Source organism: Armigeres subalbatus, chromosome 3 (genome assembly GCF_024139115.2).
Source record: "Armigeres subalbatus isolate Guangzhou_Male chromosome 3, GZ_Asu_2, whole genome shotgun sequence".
NCBI classification, from domain to species: domain Eukaryota; kingdom Metazoa; phylum Arthropoda; class Insecta; order Diptera; family Culicidae; genus Armigeres; species Armigeres subalbatus.
The window spans coordinates 188495689-188509995 of record NC_085141.1 but is presented as its reverse complement, the minus strand read 5'-3'; the positions used below and the strand labels follow the sequence as shown (position 1 = coordinate 188509995).

General features: G+C 42.0%; 2 protein-coding genes across 3 annotated transcripts in view; one reads left to right on the top strand and one right to left on the bottom strand.

Moving 5' to 3' along the window:
* The window catches only part of LOC134226512 (ras GTPase-activating protein 1), a 28214-nt gene extending 19490 nt beyond the window's left edge, over positions 1-8724 (top strand). For both annotated transcript variants that reach the window (XM_062707337.1, XM_062707338.1), the window contains exons 6-8: positions 5058-5970; positions 6030-6183; positions 6833-8724. In XM_062707337.1, coding sequence (XP_062563321.1) covers positions 5058-5970; positions 6030-6183; positions 6833-6984 — 1219 coding nt within the window. In that variant the 3' untranslated portion in view covers positions 6985-8724. The remainder of the gene's footprint in view (positions 1-5057; positions 5971-6029; positions 6184-6832) is intronic.
* A 3052-nt stretch (positions 8725-11776) lies between these two features.
* Positions 11777-13560, bottom strand: LOC134225886 (U3 small nucleolar RNA-associated protein 15 homolog). The gene is made up of 2 exons (XM_062706318.1): positions 13374-13560; positions 11777-13309 (listed from the first exon to the last, which is right to left on the bottom strand). The coding sequence occupies exons 1-2, from the start codon at positions 13461-13463 to the stop codon at positions 11810-11812; spliced, it is 1590 nt and encodes a 529-aa protein (XP_062562302.1). The 5' UTR covers positions 13464-13560; the 3' UTR covers positions 11777-11809.
* Positions 13561-14307: the final 747 nt, after the last annotated feature.

The following is a 14307-nucleotide window of genomic DNA, read 5'->3' as shown; positions in this document are numbered from 1 at the left end:
TAAGTGTGTGGGCACCCTCCACAGTAATTGTCCCTTACCGCGTCATGCTGGGCTCTGGCGTGGCGGACCTCTTTTCCCGAGCAACTCGTGGGACCAAAATGGAAAACCAAGGCAATTCTTCAACTAGTGGTAGTAGTGTAGGCCAAGATGAATACACCACTAGGTGTTCCAATCTGCCAAATTCACGATTCAGCCATCTTGGATTTTAGTATGGAAGAGCCAGCCGGTTTGTTTATGTTTTGCACAGAAAATGAATTTTTCACCCCCGCCCTCTTCTCGTCCATAAATTGGGCAGACTGCAACACCTAGCTGTGTATTCATCTTGGTGTAGGCGACAACCCCTTCGCAAGAGGTGGGTTGTTCAGGTCTCCGCCTAGTGAAAGCGATGAACCGCAAACGCGATGAGCTTTCGGCCTTCGAGGTGGCGACGGAACAGCTGGACGCCATCATCGACTTTGCGTCATCGAAGCATAATATCAGTAAGGAACTCAAGAGGAGCTTGCTGAAACTTCGAAAGTCGATGTTGGACGCCAAGTTGGAAACGGCGGTCGGGAAGGCCAAGTGCGAACCCGTGAAATCTGTGGGGTCGAGGTCTACCCAGACTGAGGCCCAAGAATTCGCGGATTTGGGCAAGGTCGAATGGACCGAGGGCGTGCCAGCCAAGACGGTGGTGCCAAAGTCTACCCAGACTGAGGCTCAAGTATTCGCGAGCACGTCGGGGGTAACTGCTCCAATGGAGCAGACCAGGGGTGCGATTTCTCAATCTCAGTGACTGAAATTTATTGGATATTGATACCATTCCCTCTTCATACTCACTTCCTAGCAGTGAAAACTGAAAATGGTTAGCAGCAACAATCAAAGATAAAGTAAACAAAAGACCTCTCTTCTCATTGCACACGCAGCCCGCACTGACAGTCTATTCAGTTCACTCGCTGCTGTGTGAATGCGACGGCCCTATATAAATGCATGGGTGAATACTATCACTTGAAAGACAATGACAGGAAATTTGTGCCGAATGATCATCAGCTTCAGCCCGCTGTTGGCAAACCGAGTTTGCTAAGCTACTCCTGCTTTGTCGTTCTGACTGAAAGGTACCATCATAGGCAAAGAGGAACAGAAAAAAATACAAAACAAAAGAATCACACTCAGCAGGCATTGTTGATAAATTGCACCACTGGAGCAGACACAAAAACGGGGGCGACAGTTTCCAGGGGATGAGCTCCCTGGGGGCCGCTCCAAAAAGCGGAGGGTTACTACCCCGAACAAGGGTAGTGGGGCTGGGAAGCTGAACCCCGGCCAGGTACCTCCAAAACCGCGGGATGAAGGATCTGGAAAGGTCCGTCCACCCAGGAAAAACGGTAGTAAGGGGTTACGGCAGGCTGAGAGCTCTCAGCTGCCCCAGACCAGGGAAATTGAGGGGGATGACGCCTCCTGGACCCTGGTCAAGAACAAGAGGAAACCAAGGGCCGAAAAGAAGGCCCAGGCGAATGAGGATAGCAATAAGTCTAGGGTAGGCGCCAATCGCTCCAGGAGCGATGCCCTAATCATCAAAACGGACGAGGCTAAGTACTCGGACGTCTTGAAGGCGATGAGGAGTGACGTCAAGCTCGGTGAACTCGGCGCCGACGTACGTCGAATAAGACGTACCCGGATGGGCGAGATGATCCTCGAGCTAAAGCGGGCGTCTCGAAAAGGGCGTCGCCTACAAGAAGTTGGCGGAGGAAGTCCTAGGCGAGACGGTCAAGGTGAGGGCACTCACGACGGAGGTGAATCTAAGGGTTAAAGACCTGGACGAGATCACCGAAGTCGAAGAGCTCGTCATGGCACTGCGGCGACAGTGTGAAGTGGAGGCATCCACCGCAGCCGTTCGGCTACGGAAAGGTCCGGCAGGGACACAGGTAGCATTGGTTCGGCTATCTGCCTTGGACGCCTCCAAGGTAGTCAAGTTAGGGAGCGTCAAGGTGGGGTGGTCGGTATGCCCTGTGGGCATATATGAGTAACCCGAAGTTTGCTTCAAGTGCCTGGAACCGGGCACAAGCAATGGAACTGCAAAGGCCCTGACAGAAGCAAGCTCTGTCGACGCTGCGGATTGGAGGGACATAAGGCACAATGCTGCAGGAACCCTGTTTGATCTGTTCCAGCAAAGCTGCGAACAGCAAGCACCCCATGGGGGGTTCGAAGTGCCCGGCGTTTAAGCGTGCTGCAAAATCACAGTGTAGGTAACGCAGCTAAACCTGAACCACTGTGATGCAGCCCAGCAACTGCTGTGTCAGACAGTTGCTGAATGGGGGACGGATATCGCCATCATAGCAGATCCTTACCGGGTACCCGCCAGGAACGGTAATTGGGTCACCGATGGGTCTAAAATGGCAGCGATATGGACAACGGGGAAATACCCAGTCCAAGAGTTGGTGTCTTCGACACACAAGGGCTTCGTCATTGCCAAAATCAACGGGGTCTTCTTTATTGTTTGATTCATCAACAGACAACTTAGGTCCTAATGATGCTTATCCTAATTAATACTAATAAAAGTAATTATAATAAAATCATCGTTAATTATGAAACATGGCAGAATAAGCCCTTGTAAAATTACGACGAATCGTCTGTCGGGATAGATTAAAATCAAAACATGGGGCAACCTCGTTGAATGTCCGCTGTAGACCCACCATCGCTCCACGTTGTCCGTAGTTCGTTCTTCGAAAAGGTATCCTCAACATTCCGTTATTTCGCAGTGCCCTAGGTCGAACGTTCAAGTTTACTGATTCCAGAATTTCAGGGCAGTCGATTCTGCCTTGGAGCGTATCAGCGACCATGGCCCGTGCAATGTGCCTCCGCAATTGTAGGCTTTCAAGATTAATTAATTGACAACGCCAACGGCTGCTATAACTTGGTAACCGGAATGGGTTTCGCCATGGAAGCAACCGAAGAGCAAAACGAATGAAGCGGCGTTGAACAGATTCAATTCTTACTGATCCGTTCTGGTAATTAGGATGCCATACAGCGGAACAATATTCCAGCGTAGATCGAACCAGCGAACAGTACAGTGATTTCAAGCAATAAACATCGGTGAAACCCTTGGCGACGTGAAAGATGAATCCTAATGTTCTAGAAGCCTTCTCAATCACGTAAGAGACATGATGCTTGAATGTTAGCTGCGTATCTAGAATAACACCAAGATCCTTTATACAGTTCACACGTTGCATCACAATTCCATTGAGCTCGTAGTTGTAAATTATTGGCTGATGTACACGAGTGCAGCTGCTATGCGCCTCCTCGATCGAGCAGTTCGGTCGAATGCTAGATTGTTTGACGGCTAACTTGATGGGGCGTAGGCCGGTTGTGATAGCGGGGGACTTCAACGCTTGGGCCGTAAAATGGGGAAGCCGATCCACAAATCAAGGGGGGCTTATCCTGCTAGAATCACTGGCCATGTTGGATGTGGACTTGGCTGATGTCGGTACCAAAAGTAACTACAGCTGGAACGGGCCGAGTCGATTATCGACGTTACGTTCTGGGGCCCTGGCCAAACGAGTAGTTCGAACTGGAGGGCAGAACTGGAATTTAAAAAGCTGTGGTTCAGGTAAACCAAGAAATTAAAAAATAAGAACCGTGTAGAGAAATATTGGATGCAATAACTGAGGAAATGCTAATACAGTCAATTCTTTACATCTCGATTTTCGATATCTCTCCTTATGTCAATGGTTTGCTCGGTTCCTTCAATCTACATGCATTTTTACTTTCTACATCTCGATCATCACTATCTCGATGTGTTTTGTTCATATTTTGTTCTGGATTCTCTCTCCCTATTCGCGAAGTCGAAGCAAATTCTGCTCTTCCCTCCTATAGGGAAACCCCATTGCTATCTGTCAGAGTTTGAGTGAAACATGGCCGCCATCTCCTCCTCTCTGTTGCTCTACTGTAAAAACCCATAAAGAACTGTCATTGTTTGTGTGAAGAATTTTGCTTCGATATCGACTTCGAATGTCGATATATTCACATTTCTAGGCTACAATACCATCTTTGGACAATAACAAACACATCAAAAATAAGAAATGACATTTTGTTTTGTTGTCGTTTTTCAAGGTTTGCATAGCAACGAATTTTTTTCGATCTAGTACCCATTTAAATTTTCCTTCCATTCCTCGATCTCTCCTTATCTCGATGGTCCCTTCAACCTTTTTTTTCCATCACGAGTGGTTGACGAAGGCGGTTGTGTGTCGTTGCGCTCCGCAAGTATTTAATTTTATTTTTTTTCTCGTCGTGTAGCCACTCGTATCGCGGCGTCTTAACAATTAACATTTAAACTTGACGAGATACATATTTTTTATTTTACATACCCGCGCGTTCTCCTCGCGTTCAACTTTACCCCGCAGTGCTTATCTTTTAAATATTTTGACCTGACCCGCGCGCATTTCGCGTTTAATTGTGGCATGAAGTGTGGAATAAGAAATTGTGCGCAAAGTGACAATCACTTTTTATGGCGCTGTTATGGATCCTGCAAACGCACCTTTCATGCAGCATGCATAGGCGTCCAAAGGAATCACGAAGAAGTGCTACGCACTTTTATGCTGCCTCTCTGTAATGATTGCCAAGAAAAGTTCGCGCAAGAACTCAATCTTAATAAATTATCAATGTCTCTGAAAAACATTTCTGAGAACATTGAACACACAATAGTGGCATATCATAAGGTGCTCACAAATTTTGAGACCTTAAACAACACACACGATGAGGCGATTGCTCACGTCGAAACAATATTTACCAACATTGAGCGGGGCGTCCTATAAATAGAAAATAAAAGAAATAGAAAAAGATAAAAATTTGGGAGTTGTTCGTTCAATATGCCTTCTTCATTATGTAATAATGTTATAGACTCCGATTGTTTAGAATCCGAACTGCAGCTCGTTTGATTGGTTATATTGTAGTTAGATTTTAACGTGCAAATAAACGAAATCCTAAATTAGGCCAAATTAACTACAACTTAATTTTTCTTATACTTTTTTCATTTCGCTGCCATTATTTTGATTCATTTCTAACTGGTGACTGTTTTCGTTTTTCAGTGATGTTCCGCCAGACGTAGTCACGGTGACAATAACCGTTCTCAGCAAAGGAAAACGCGGCAAAGACTCAGAAGTTGCGGAATTGACCGTCGACCTGTGCGGTTTGAAAAATGGCCAGGAGACGGAAGAGTGGTACCCCCTGGTTGGAATGACGCCAATGGGTGAATGGGGTTCCATTCGACTTCGTATTCGGTACCTCGACGACTTAGTTATGCCGTGCGACGAGTATAGTCCTCTTCAGCAGCTCTTGGTAGAGCCAGAGCTGAATGCGGTGCGTGCATTAGCTGAAATCTGCCATAACGATCGTATTCCATTGGCCACATCTTTGCTGAAAGTTTTCCGCCACGAGAAACGTGAAACGGAATTGTTGAGAATATTGTGTCAAGCAGAAGTGGCTCGGGAGAATGAAACGACAACTCTGTTCCGAGGTGCTTCCCTTGCGACAACTCTGATGGATCTCTATATGCGGGCTGAATGCACCGTTTTTCTTCAATCTGCCGTGTCTGACACAATCCAAAGAATACTCGACAGTAAGCAGTCAGGGGAACTGAATCCAACCAAGATGGACGTAAACGACGACGCTTGCTCAAATGCAGAATTTCTGCTAATGATTTTAGACCAGGTGACCCAATCCATATTCACCTCGCCAGATGCGTGTCCTCGTACGGTTCGCTACATTTGCAACTGCTTGCAGAAGGCTGTGGTGGCCAAATGGCCGTCTCCCAATGAGCGTTTGGTCCGCACCCGGGTCGTATCCGGATTTATCTTCCTACGCTTACTGTGTCCCGCTTTGCTCAACCCACGTCAATTTGGTCTAGTCAGTGAAACTCCTCATCAGATGGCAACTCGTACTCTCATTATGGTTGCCAAATGTTTGCAGAATTTAGCAAATTTAGTCGAGTTTGGGGGAAAGGTATTGGCATTTCGCTTTCAAAAGTAGTTTAGTAAAAATAATGCTTTTATCACCTACAGGAACCTTACATGGAGGTAGTCAATCCGTTCATATTGAAAAATAAGGAGAGGATGATAGTTTTTTTGGATCAGCTATCATCCGTTACTGATCCTAATCCCCCTCCAGGGTGCATGGTAGAGCAAAGCAATTCTACACTATCCAGTTCCGATGCAGGTAAGATCATGATTTATCTTCGTACCTAGAGTAAAGTAGAAATATTCTTCACATCATATATAGCTTAATAGTTCAAGCAAATCATCAAAAAGAGTGCAGCTCCTACTATGAATAGGAGTTTATCAGTTTTCCTTAAACAATTTTAAGCTTATTTCTGAAAGACTGAAAGAAAATCAAAATCGTCAAAAAACGACATGCGGTACTCTTATGTGAATCTTGACAGTTTATCAGTTTAAAAATATAATATAACCGTTGTATACATTAGTCAAATGGCCAATTTCTTCACCTCCGCTTAGGCGCTAAACCAGGTTTAAACGTATGGGTAAGCACCGCTTAAGCGTTAAGCGAAGGTGAAGAAATTGGCCCTAAGTAAAACTAGATGTTCGAACGTTGACATCAAGATACTCTTTAAAAATGGTAGGGGAAAAGACGGCTTTGGCAGGTTTTGTTCTATTATTGGGGGGTTTTGTCGACCGAATTTTATGAAATTTGGCCACAATATTCTTTGATATGCAAAGAATGTTTAGGCCAAATTTGAGCATAATCAGTCATAAAAACCCCCCCTGACAATAATATAACAAAACCTGCCAAAGCCGTCATTCCCCCTATATGATATTTTAGTAATTTAGCAATTTTCTACTCCATACAGGTCGCGAGCTCGCCACGTTGCATCACATCTGCGTATCGTACCTCGTGGAATTGCAATCGATGAGTAAGACTAACAATTCGCTCAAAAAGCTGGTCACCGTCACGGAGATGCTTTCGAAGCATAAACTCAAATATCGTGAAATGATTAGTTAATTAGTTGGCGGCTGTATTCAACCACATGCCCACGTGGCAAAGTATTTAAATGACAAATTGGGAGAAGAAGGTAATCTATAAAACTCAAAGTTATAAAAAAAAAGTAAAACCGACACAGGATTAACATTTAACAAGCGTGTATTACGTGCGTAATAGTGAAACCCTTGCAGATAATCAAGAAAAACAAATATTTTATGTTTCAAACATTTTGGAACGGCAGTCAATAGGAATATGATAAAAGCGCATCTGCTTGTATTTGTTCTACGAGAGCAGGTGGATGTATGCAATTTCTCATCACAACTTTTTTAGCATTTTGCTGTACTCAGGAGAGGTAATTTTAGGCTACAAAAATATTTAAACAAAAACATAGAAAGTATGAACAAAAAACCGTTATGTATTCCACGATGATCCCAAAATGACATCGCACAAAATTTGTCAGTTCGTTTAGCAGTTTAGGTGTCCGTTTTTAAATTTTATGCAAGGGTCATTGAATTCTGTCAACTGTTGAAAAAAAAACTCATCCAGTTGAAGAACGTAGCGATATCGATATTGGTGAATCATGATTTTATGTCAAATCGTGGAAAACCTATTATGCGAATTGTTTACTTAGAAAAAAAATCATTTTCGGGAAAAAAAATCTTTTTGATACTTTTTCTCATTTTTTTTCCTATTTTTCACCTGAATACCAACAAACTGAACTAAATTGACGATTTATCCAATGGATTAAACGGTCACACACTACACAGTTACAGTAAATTGTTTCGACAAAACTACGCAGTTGGTTACAGTTCTTAAATTTGGCAAGATACTAATTATTCTTCAGGAGAATTCACGCTAGGATACGAGTACCTTTATGCACAAACTTTTGGTGTGGTACCAATTTTTATTTTCAATTATTTTAAATGGGGATATGATATTTCCTTCAGTGTTATGCAATCTCAGTTTTTACAGATAACGGATAGCCACCTGAAAAACAATGAAATCCGCAAAATGTTTTGTTTTCAAACGATATGTTCCTCAAAATAGAATTCCACAATTTGTCGTAAAATACGTAGAATACCGAACTCTTGTATACCCCTCTACGATCCACTACGCTATTGCAAACAGAGCAACTGCAGAATTAAGCAACTAATCATCTTCTTACCTAAGCCACATACATTCAGAGTCAACATATTGAGACGCATTACCACATCTAATTCAATGTATTTGTACCAGTAATACAGGAGCAGAATTCGTTATAGATTAGAGATGGTAAAAACAACTTTTTGTAGAGAGTAGTGAGTCATTCAAATTACGAACAGCAACAACCAACCGATCAACCAACGGTAAAAGAAGAAACGAAGTAGTTTTAATCGAGGTAGTGAAAAGTCAAAAGGGAGAGAAAAGCAGCGCATGTTTATACCAAAAAAAAGACGAAATATTTAGTTTACGTTAGGATTTTATGGAATGATTTATTTCGACTCGTTCTCTCCTCATACACCTTACTCAAACGTTTTTCTTATATAAAATCCATAATACGAAGGATCGCCAATCGCAAAGGGAACAGGCGATAAGTTAAAACGTTTCAAAACCTACGCCATTTTAGTTTATATGTTGTAATTTTTATATGCTTTTATGACCTTTTTATATTCTATGTCATCCAGATCAATTAGGCCAAGCTTTAGCCCAGACAATTTTCAATGCATTTTTATAATCGTATATTTAACAGTGAATATAATAAACTATTATCAATCAAACTGATTGAATGAGCTTGAAAATTTCTTTTGAAAGAACATGTCATGTCTTGAGACACTTAATTGTTACTGATGTTTTTACATACTGGTGAGTAAGAAGATAAATTGAAGATGGTATACGATGATATATAGATTATGGATTCTCACCACCTTCCTAACCACACATTTTCGCCTAAACTTATGTCGATTCAGTAGCGCGTATGATATCACTCACCCTCTATTGTCACACCAAATAAATTGGTGCAAGCCCTGGACGGAAGTTAGTTCAGACCAACCTATCGTCAAAGAAGGTAATAAAGTCTAGTTCAATCAAAGTTAATTGCCTATTTCCGGGGATTAAACCACCCGACTTGGACGTTAATTTCGATGTTATGAAAACTCATATATGAATATGTACGTTATGTCGAAGATATTGATTTGGAAAATGTATTGGAGGTAACCACTTTCCCTTAGATGGGACTCGAACCCATGACCCTACAGTACGCTAGACTGGTGCTTTAACCAACTAAGCTACGAAGGACCTCCGTGGACGTGTACTATACACATGTGGAAGTATTGGCTTGAGAAATGGATTGCGAGTGATTTGACTATGCGTCCAATTTGGGAATCTCGAGCTCGTTCAGTAGCCGCCAGGTTGCGATACTTGAGAGGTGGTGTAAGCGACTAAGCGTGCTAGGAAAGTAACAATCACCAAAAACACCCAAACTGGTTACGCTTTTGGTGACCAAACACTGTTATTTTTTCAAACCTGCTTAAGGGAAGATCCATTAATTACATGATAACGCAAAAACTAGGAATTTTCAACCCCCCTCTATGTCACACTTTTTGTATGAAACATCTGCAAATTTTGTATGGATCGTCACAATTCGCTCAACTTCCCCTCCCTCTCTAAGCGTTACGTAATTTGTGGACGCTCCCTAAGTCGTACAGACTAGAAATACACTCTAAAAAATCATCACGTCATATTCACGTGAAAAATCACGTAACTCGTCTGTCTTGAACAAACGACGATTGTTACGTGACGTTAGTAATGCTCACCTGAAATTCACGTAACTTTTACTAAAAATCTTGGTGAATATGACTGTATACCCACGTAAACAATTTAAGTGAGATTGTGTTAGTGTGATTGCAGCTTCGGCATTTGCGGAAGACCTGCATTGTAAACAAGAATGAATGATACATAACCTAAACATAATGAGGCTTCGCGGAGGTAAGTGATATTTTCCGTACCTGCATTTTTCCTCCTTGGAAAAAATCAACGGAGGTTGGATAAAATTTATTAGAATCGTTGAAAAATGATATGAAAGAAAAAGAAGCTGCTTGGAAGTCTAGAGCTACAGTTTTCCGGTCGCGTTAGTATTAAATTTGTAGTCTAGTTTCCACTACTTTTTGTTTAATTAACAGCGGCAATATTAGCAATTTTCGAGCAAAAAACTGGTTTTAAAATTCTCAGCGATTCTCATTGAAATCATTTCTCAACAAATCTGATAAATTCCATTCAACATCCGCCGATAACTTTGTTTTTTCTTCAACAGTGTTTCTGCAATAACTCCAAAGCGCAATGACCAAATGACGGCATTGCAATGTATCAATGCATCAACAACGTGAAAAAGATTCCCTTTATAGGAAGTCCCTGTTCATGTTTGCATTCATTCCAAAATCACTATATTTCAATACATTTCAAAACATGTAGTGGTTACCTGCTGTCTTGTAGCTTTCACTAAAATTTCACGTAACCAGTACGACCAAATCACGTCAGGTTCACCTGATCAAACACGTAACTAGAGGCCTGAATAAGAGAAACGCGGATAGAAAATATGACTCTGCCAACACTGCATCCAATCTTCTTCATCAAAGAACAACACATGAAAAGAAAGAAATGGTTTATGTAGATAAAATCTCACAATCCGCTATTTTATATGTCCACATCACATAACAATAGAATCCAATAAACAATGTAATTTCATTTCATAATCTGTAAATGACTTGCATATATTATATTAAAATACATTCAATTTTGTTTATCTAAAAATGACATAAAATCGAATTTGGCCGTTTTCAGTATTTGAGCCAACATTTTGGCTGCTTGACAGGTCTCCTGCTCGATTGGCTGCTGTTTTTGACGGTTCGATTCTTGGTTCGATTGGCGGCACATACCTATCCGCGTTTCTCTTATTCAGGCCTCTAACGTAACTACTTTCAAGCCTCACGTCATTAGTACTGGAAGATCCAGTCAGAGTCACCGGATAAATCACGTAACTCAAGGGAACTAAAATTGGTTCAGGTTACTTGTCATTCAGGTCACTCTTACGTGAAAAATATGGTGAATGAGAACCACATTTGTTTTCAGGTAAATATGACGAAGATTTTTCAGAGTGTACTATAGTTTGTTCTAGGGTTGTTGCTAGTACGGATGTGTTTCATTCGTTTACCTGTCTATGTTATTCAATAGAGATGGTCGGGTTTCACATTTTGTAAACCCGAACCCGACCCGAACCCGGTTTAGAAATTCCTTTCAAACCCGGACCCGACCCGAACCCGGAATGAAAATTTTTATCAAACCCGAACTCGACCCGTACCCGACAATTTTTGCAGTCTTAAACCCGAGCTGGACCCGAACTAATTTTTTGGCGGAAAACTCAAACTAGATATTTTATATTTTCTCTTTACACCTAAAAGAGTATATGCCCGAACAACGAACAAGCCTTAAAATAACCAGAAACGAATAAAAAATATTCAATATTTTATTTCTTAAACTCGTACCCGGCCCAGACTCGCCATTTTATCATCTCACAAACCCGTACCCGACCCGAACCCGACATTGCTCTAATTTTCCAAACCCGACCCGAACCCGTCGGGTTTGGGTTTGGGTTCGGGTCGGGTTTAGAGTTTGTAAACCCGAAACCCGACCATCTCCATTATTCAAGCCGTTGACTGTTAATAGTTTGACATTATGGAGAACGTAACGTAACGTTGTAGTTGCGTTATCGAATATCGACATCATTCTAGTTAAGGATTTCATTCCATTCCAGTTAAATAAGCAATCACAACCACACAAACTTGTTTATAGTGATATATTTCATTCTCGTAGATCAATCGATATTGATAACAGCTTGCTTCTGTGCATTAACTGAAGGTTGAAGTTCTTCGTCCAACGCCCACTCTGCTTCGTCGTCTTCATTGACCGCCTGGTTGACATCAGCCGCGGCGGAAATCATCTCTAGAAGCCCCTGCACCTCGAGGAAATCGCTAATGATCTGCTCTTCCTTTTTCAGCCGCCTCGAAAGATTAATCAAGATCTTACCGACCTCAGTTCCAGCGAATTGTTCGAAATCAGCTTCATACACGTCCAAGAGGATGTTGGCTGCATCAACTAAAGCTGGGGTAAACCGATAATCTCCAATGTTACGCACGAGGAAATTAATGAAACGAACAAGAAACGCGTGCGTTCTGCCTGTGAGGGCTCTGTCTAATCCTTTGCGACGAATAAGTTCCTTTATAAGAGCTACCGTTTTTTCGGGCGTTTTTCCCATCACGCTTGGTAGCATAACTCTATCCAAAGCTTTCGAGTACTCGTATTTCCTTAACATCCGATCATACTGCTCTATCCGATCGTGTCGAAATTCGACAATTTGCTCATCAGCAGACTGGAAAATGTTGTCATATCTTGCTCTAGCTTTAGATTGTCGAAATTTCTTCATTTCACCATCTTTATCTTTATCCACATCCCGCCGATGTATGGCTATCAAACCGTCTACCATCCCAGTTACAAGTGTATCGTCATTTTTAGAAACGCCCAAGCTCAATACAGCGTTGGAATTATCGATCGTATGCACCACTTGGTAGGTCGCAATATCATAGATCTTCACGTGTCGATCCAGACTCCCGGAAAGAAGCCGTTTACCTTCGCTAGCCAGTTGCAGGCATGTTATAGTTTTATGATGCTGTGACAACTGGGCGATCTTCCTTCCTCCGGCAAGCGCATCGTAAACGTTAACAGAAGTTCCACCTGCACTGATAAAAATACCTCCGCTAGGCAGGAATATAAGCGATTCCACGGGACTACCATTGTCGAGGGACAGTACTTTTTCCTTGGTCCTCGTGTCATACATGTTGATCTTTTTATCATAACCTCCCGACACAATTATGTTAGGACTCACTGGGCTGGTGCAACCTGCACGAATATAATCCGAATGTTCGGAAAAGGTTTTGATATGCTTCTCCGTAGCAATATCCCAGTATCTAACGGTTTTGTCGTCTGAAAAACTGCTCACGTGATGTCGATCTGCGTTGAAAAAGGTTCGATGAACCGGTGCTTTGTGTCCATCAAATATTCTTAAAATCGATTTTGTATTGACATCGAAAACGCGCACTTTGCCCTGGTCGTCGCCGGCCACCAGCAATTTTCCATCATTTCTGTATGAACCACCATGAGCGCCTTCTTGGAATTTGGAGATATTCTTCACCACCAATTTCGTCACAGGATTGTAAATTTGAACGCGCACCGAAGCTGTAACTGCGAACTGGTAAGGTTCCACTGGACTAAAGTCGATGTAATCGATTGCTCCGAATTCTTTCACTAATGTGGGCACCTGTGTGTGAAAAAAAATGTGTGAATTTCGTCTACTGTAAAGATCAAACCAAAATACAACTCACCCCCAATTTCTTCCAGTAAACCGTATCCGGCGAGAGCACCGTTGCAGTTTTCGCGTAAATTTGCGCGTTGGTCTGTTTGAACTTGGACATTTTATGGATTACTTTACCGTAATGTGCCAAACAACAAAACTAGCTGTTCAAAATTACTAATGAATGCACGTGCGTGAGGAAGATTGTTTTTTTTTGTTTTATGTTTTCATTTCACGTTCGTGATTCGCCAGGATGAAGAGTAGACGCGACAGTGCAGTGCGACAGTGACAGTGTTCATCGTGTTGTATCGTGACAGTCGTTGTTGTTGCATGAAGAAGAAGAAACAGAAAGATGATAATCGAAAAAATATCGGGGAAGCACGTAGAAAATTCTCCACGGCAAACCATACGAAGAAGTTTTTAAAACTCTTCTCAAAAATTTTAAAAGCAATTTAATTGAAAACAGTCAGCAGTACGGGGTTGGGTCGCTGTTGGTTTGAGCGAGACAAAGTAAACGTCAAAAAAAATCCAACCACCAATCTGAGTGAAAGAGCGAATCTAGGAACTTTTTTCAAATGGGCGTAATTGATTCTGACCTTGATTTTTGGAACGGCGATTGTGCTCTTAATTCAAACTATTTTGGTAAACTAATGTACTCAACAGAAAGAATAGATTGCGGACTATCCGGTAGTAACGTCAGTTAAACAAAATTTGGTGAATAGACAGAGTATATGAGTCGATTCAAATTTCAAGGTCAAATACAGTTAAGCCTATTTGAAAAAAGTTCCTAGGAATATTTGTTTACCGGCAACCAGGTGCTTTTTGGCATTTGCATTTTTGGCGGACAACAGAATTAGCTCGTCCCAGTAGGTGAGGGGTAGTTAAGGTGCCCTCAGACGTTGCAAGCAAATCACTCGCAACGAGCATTTTGTTCGCAGAAAGTGACAACTGTCAAAATTTGCCTG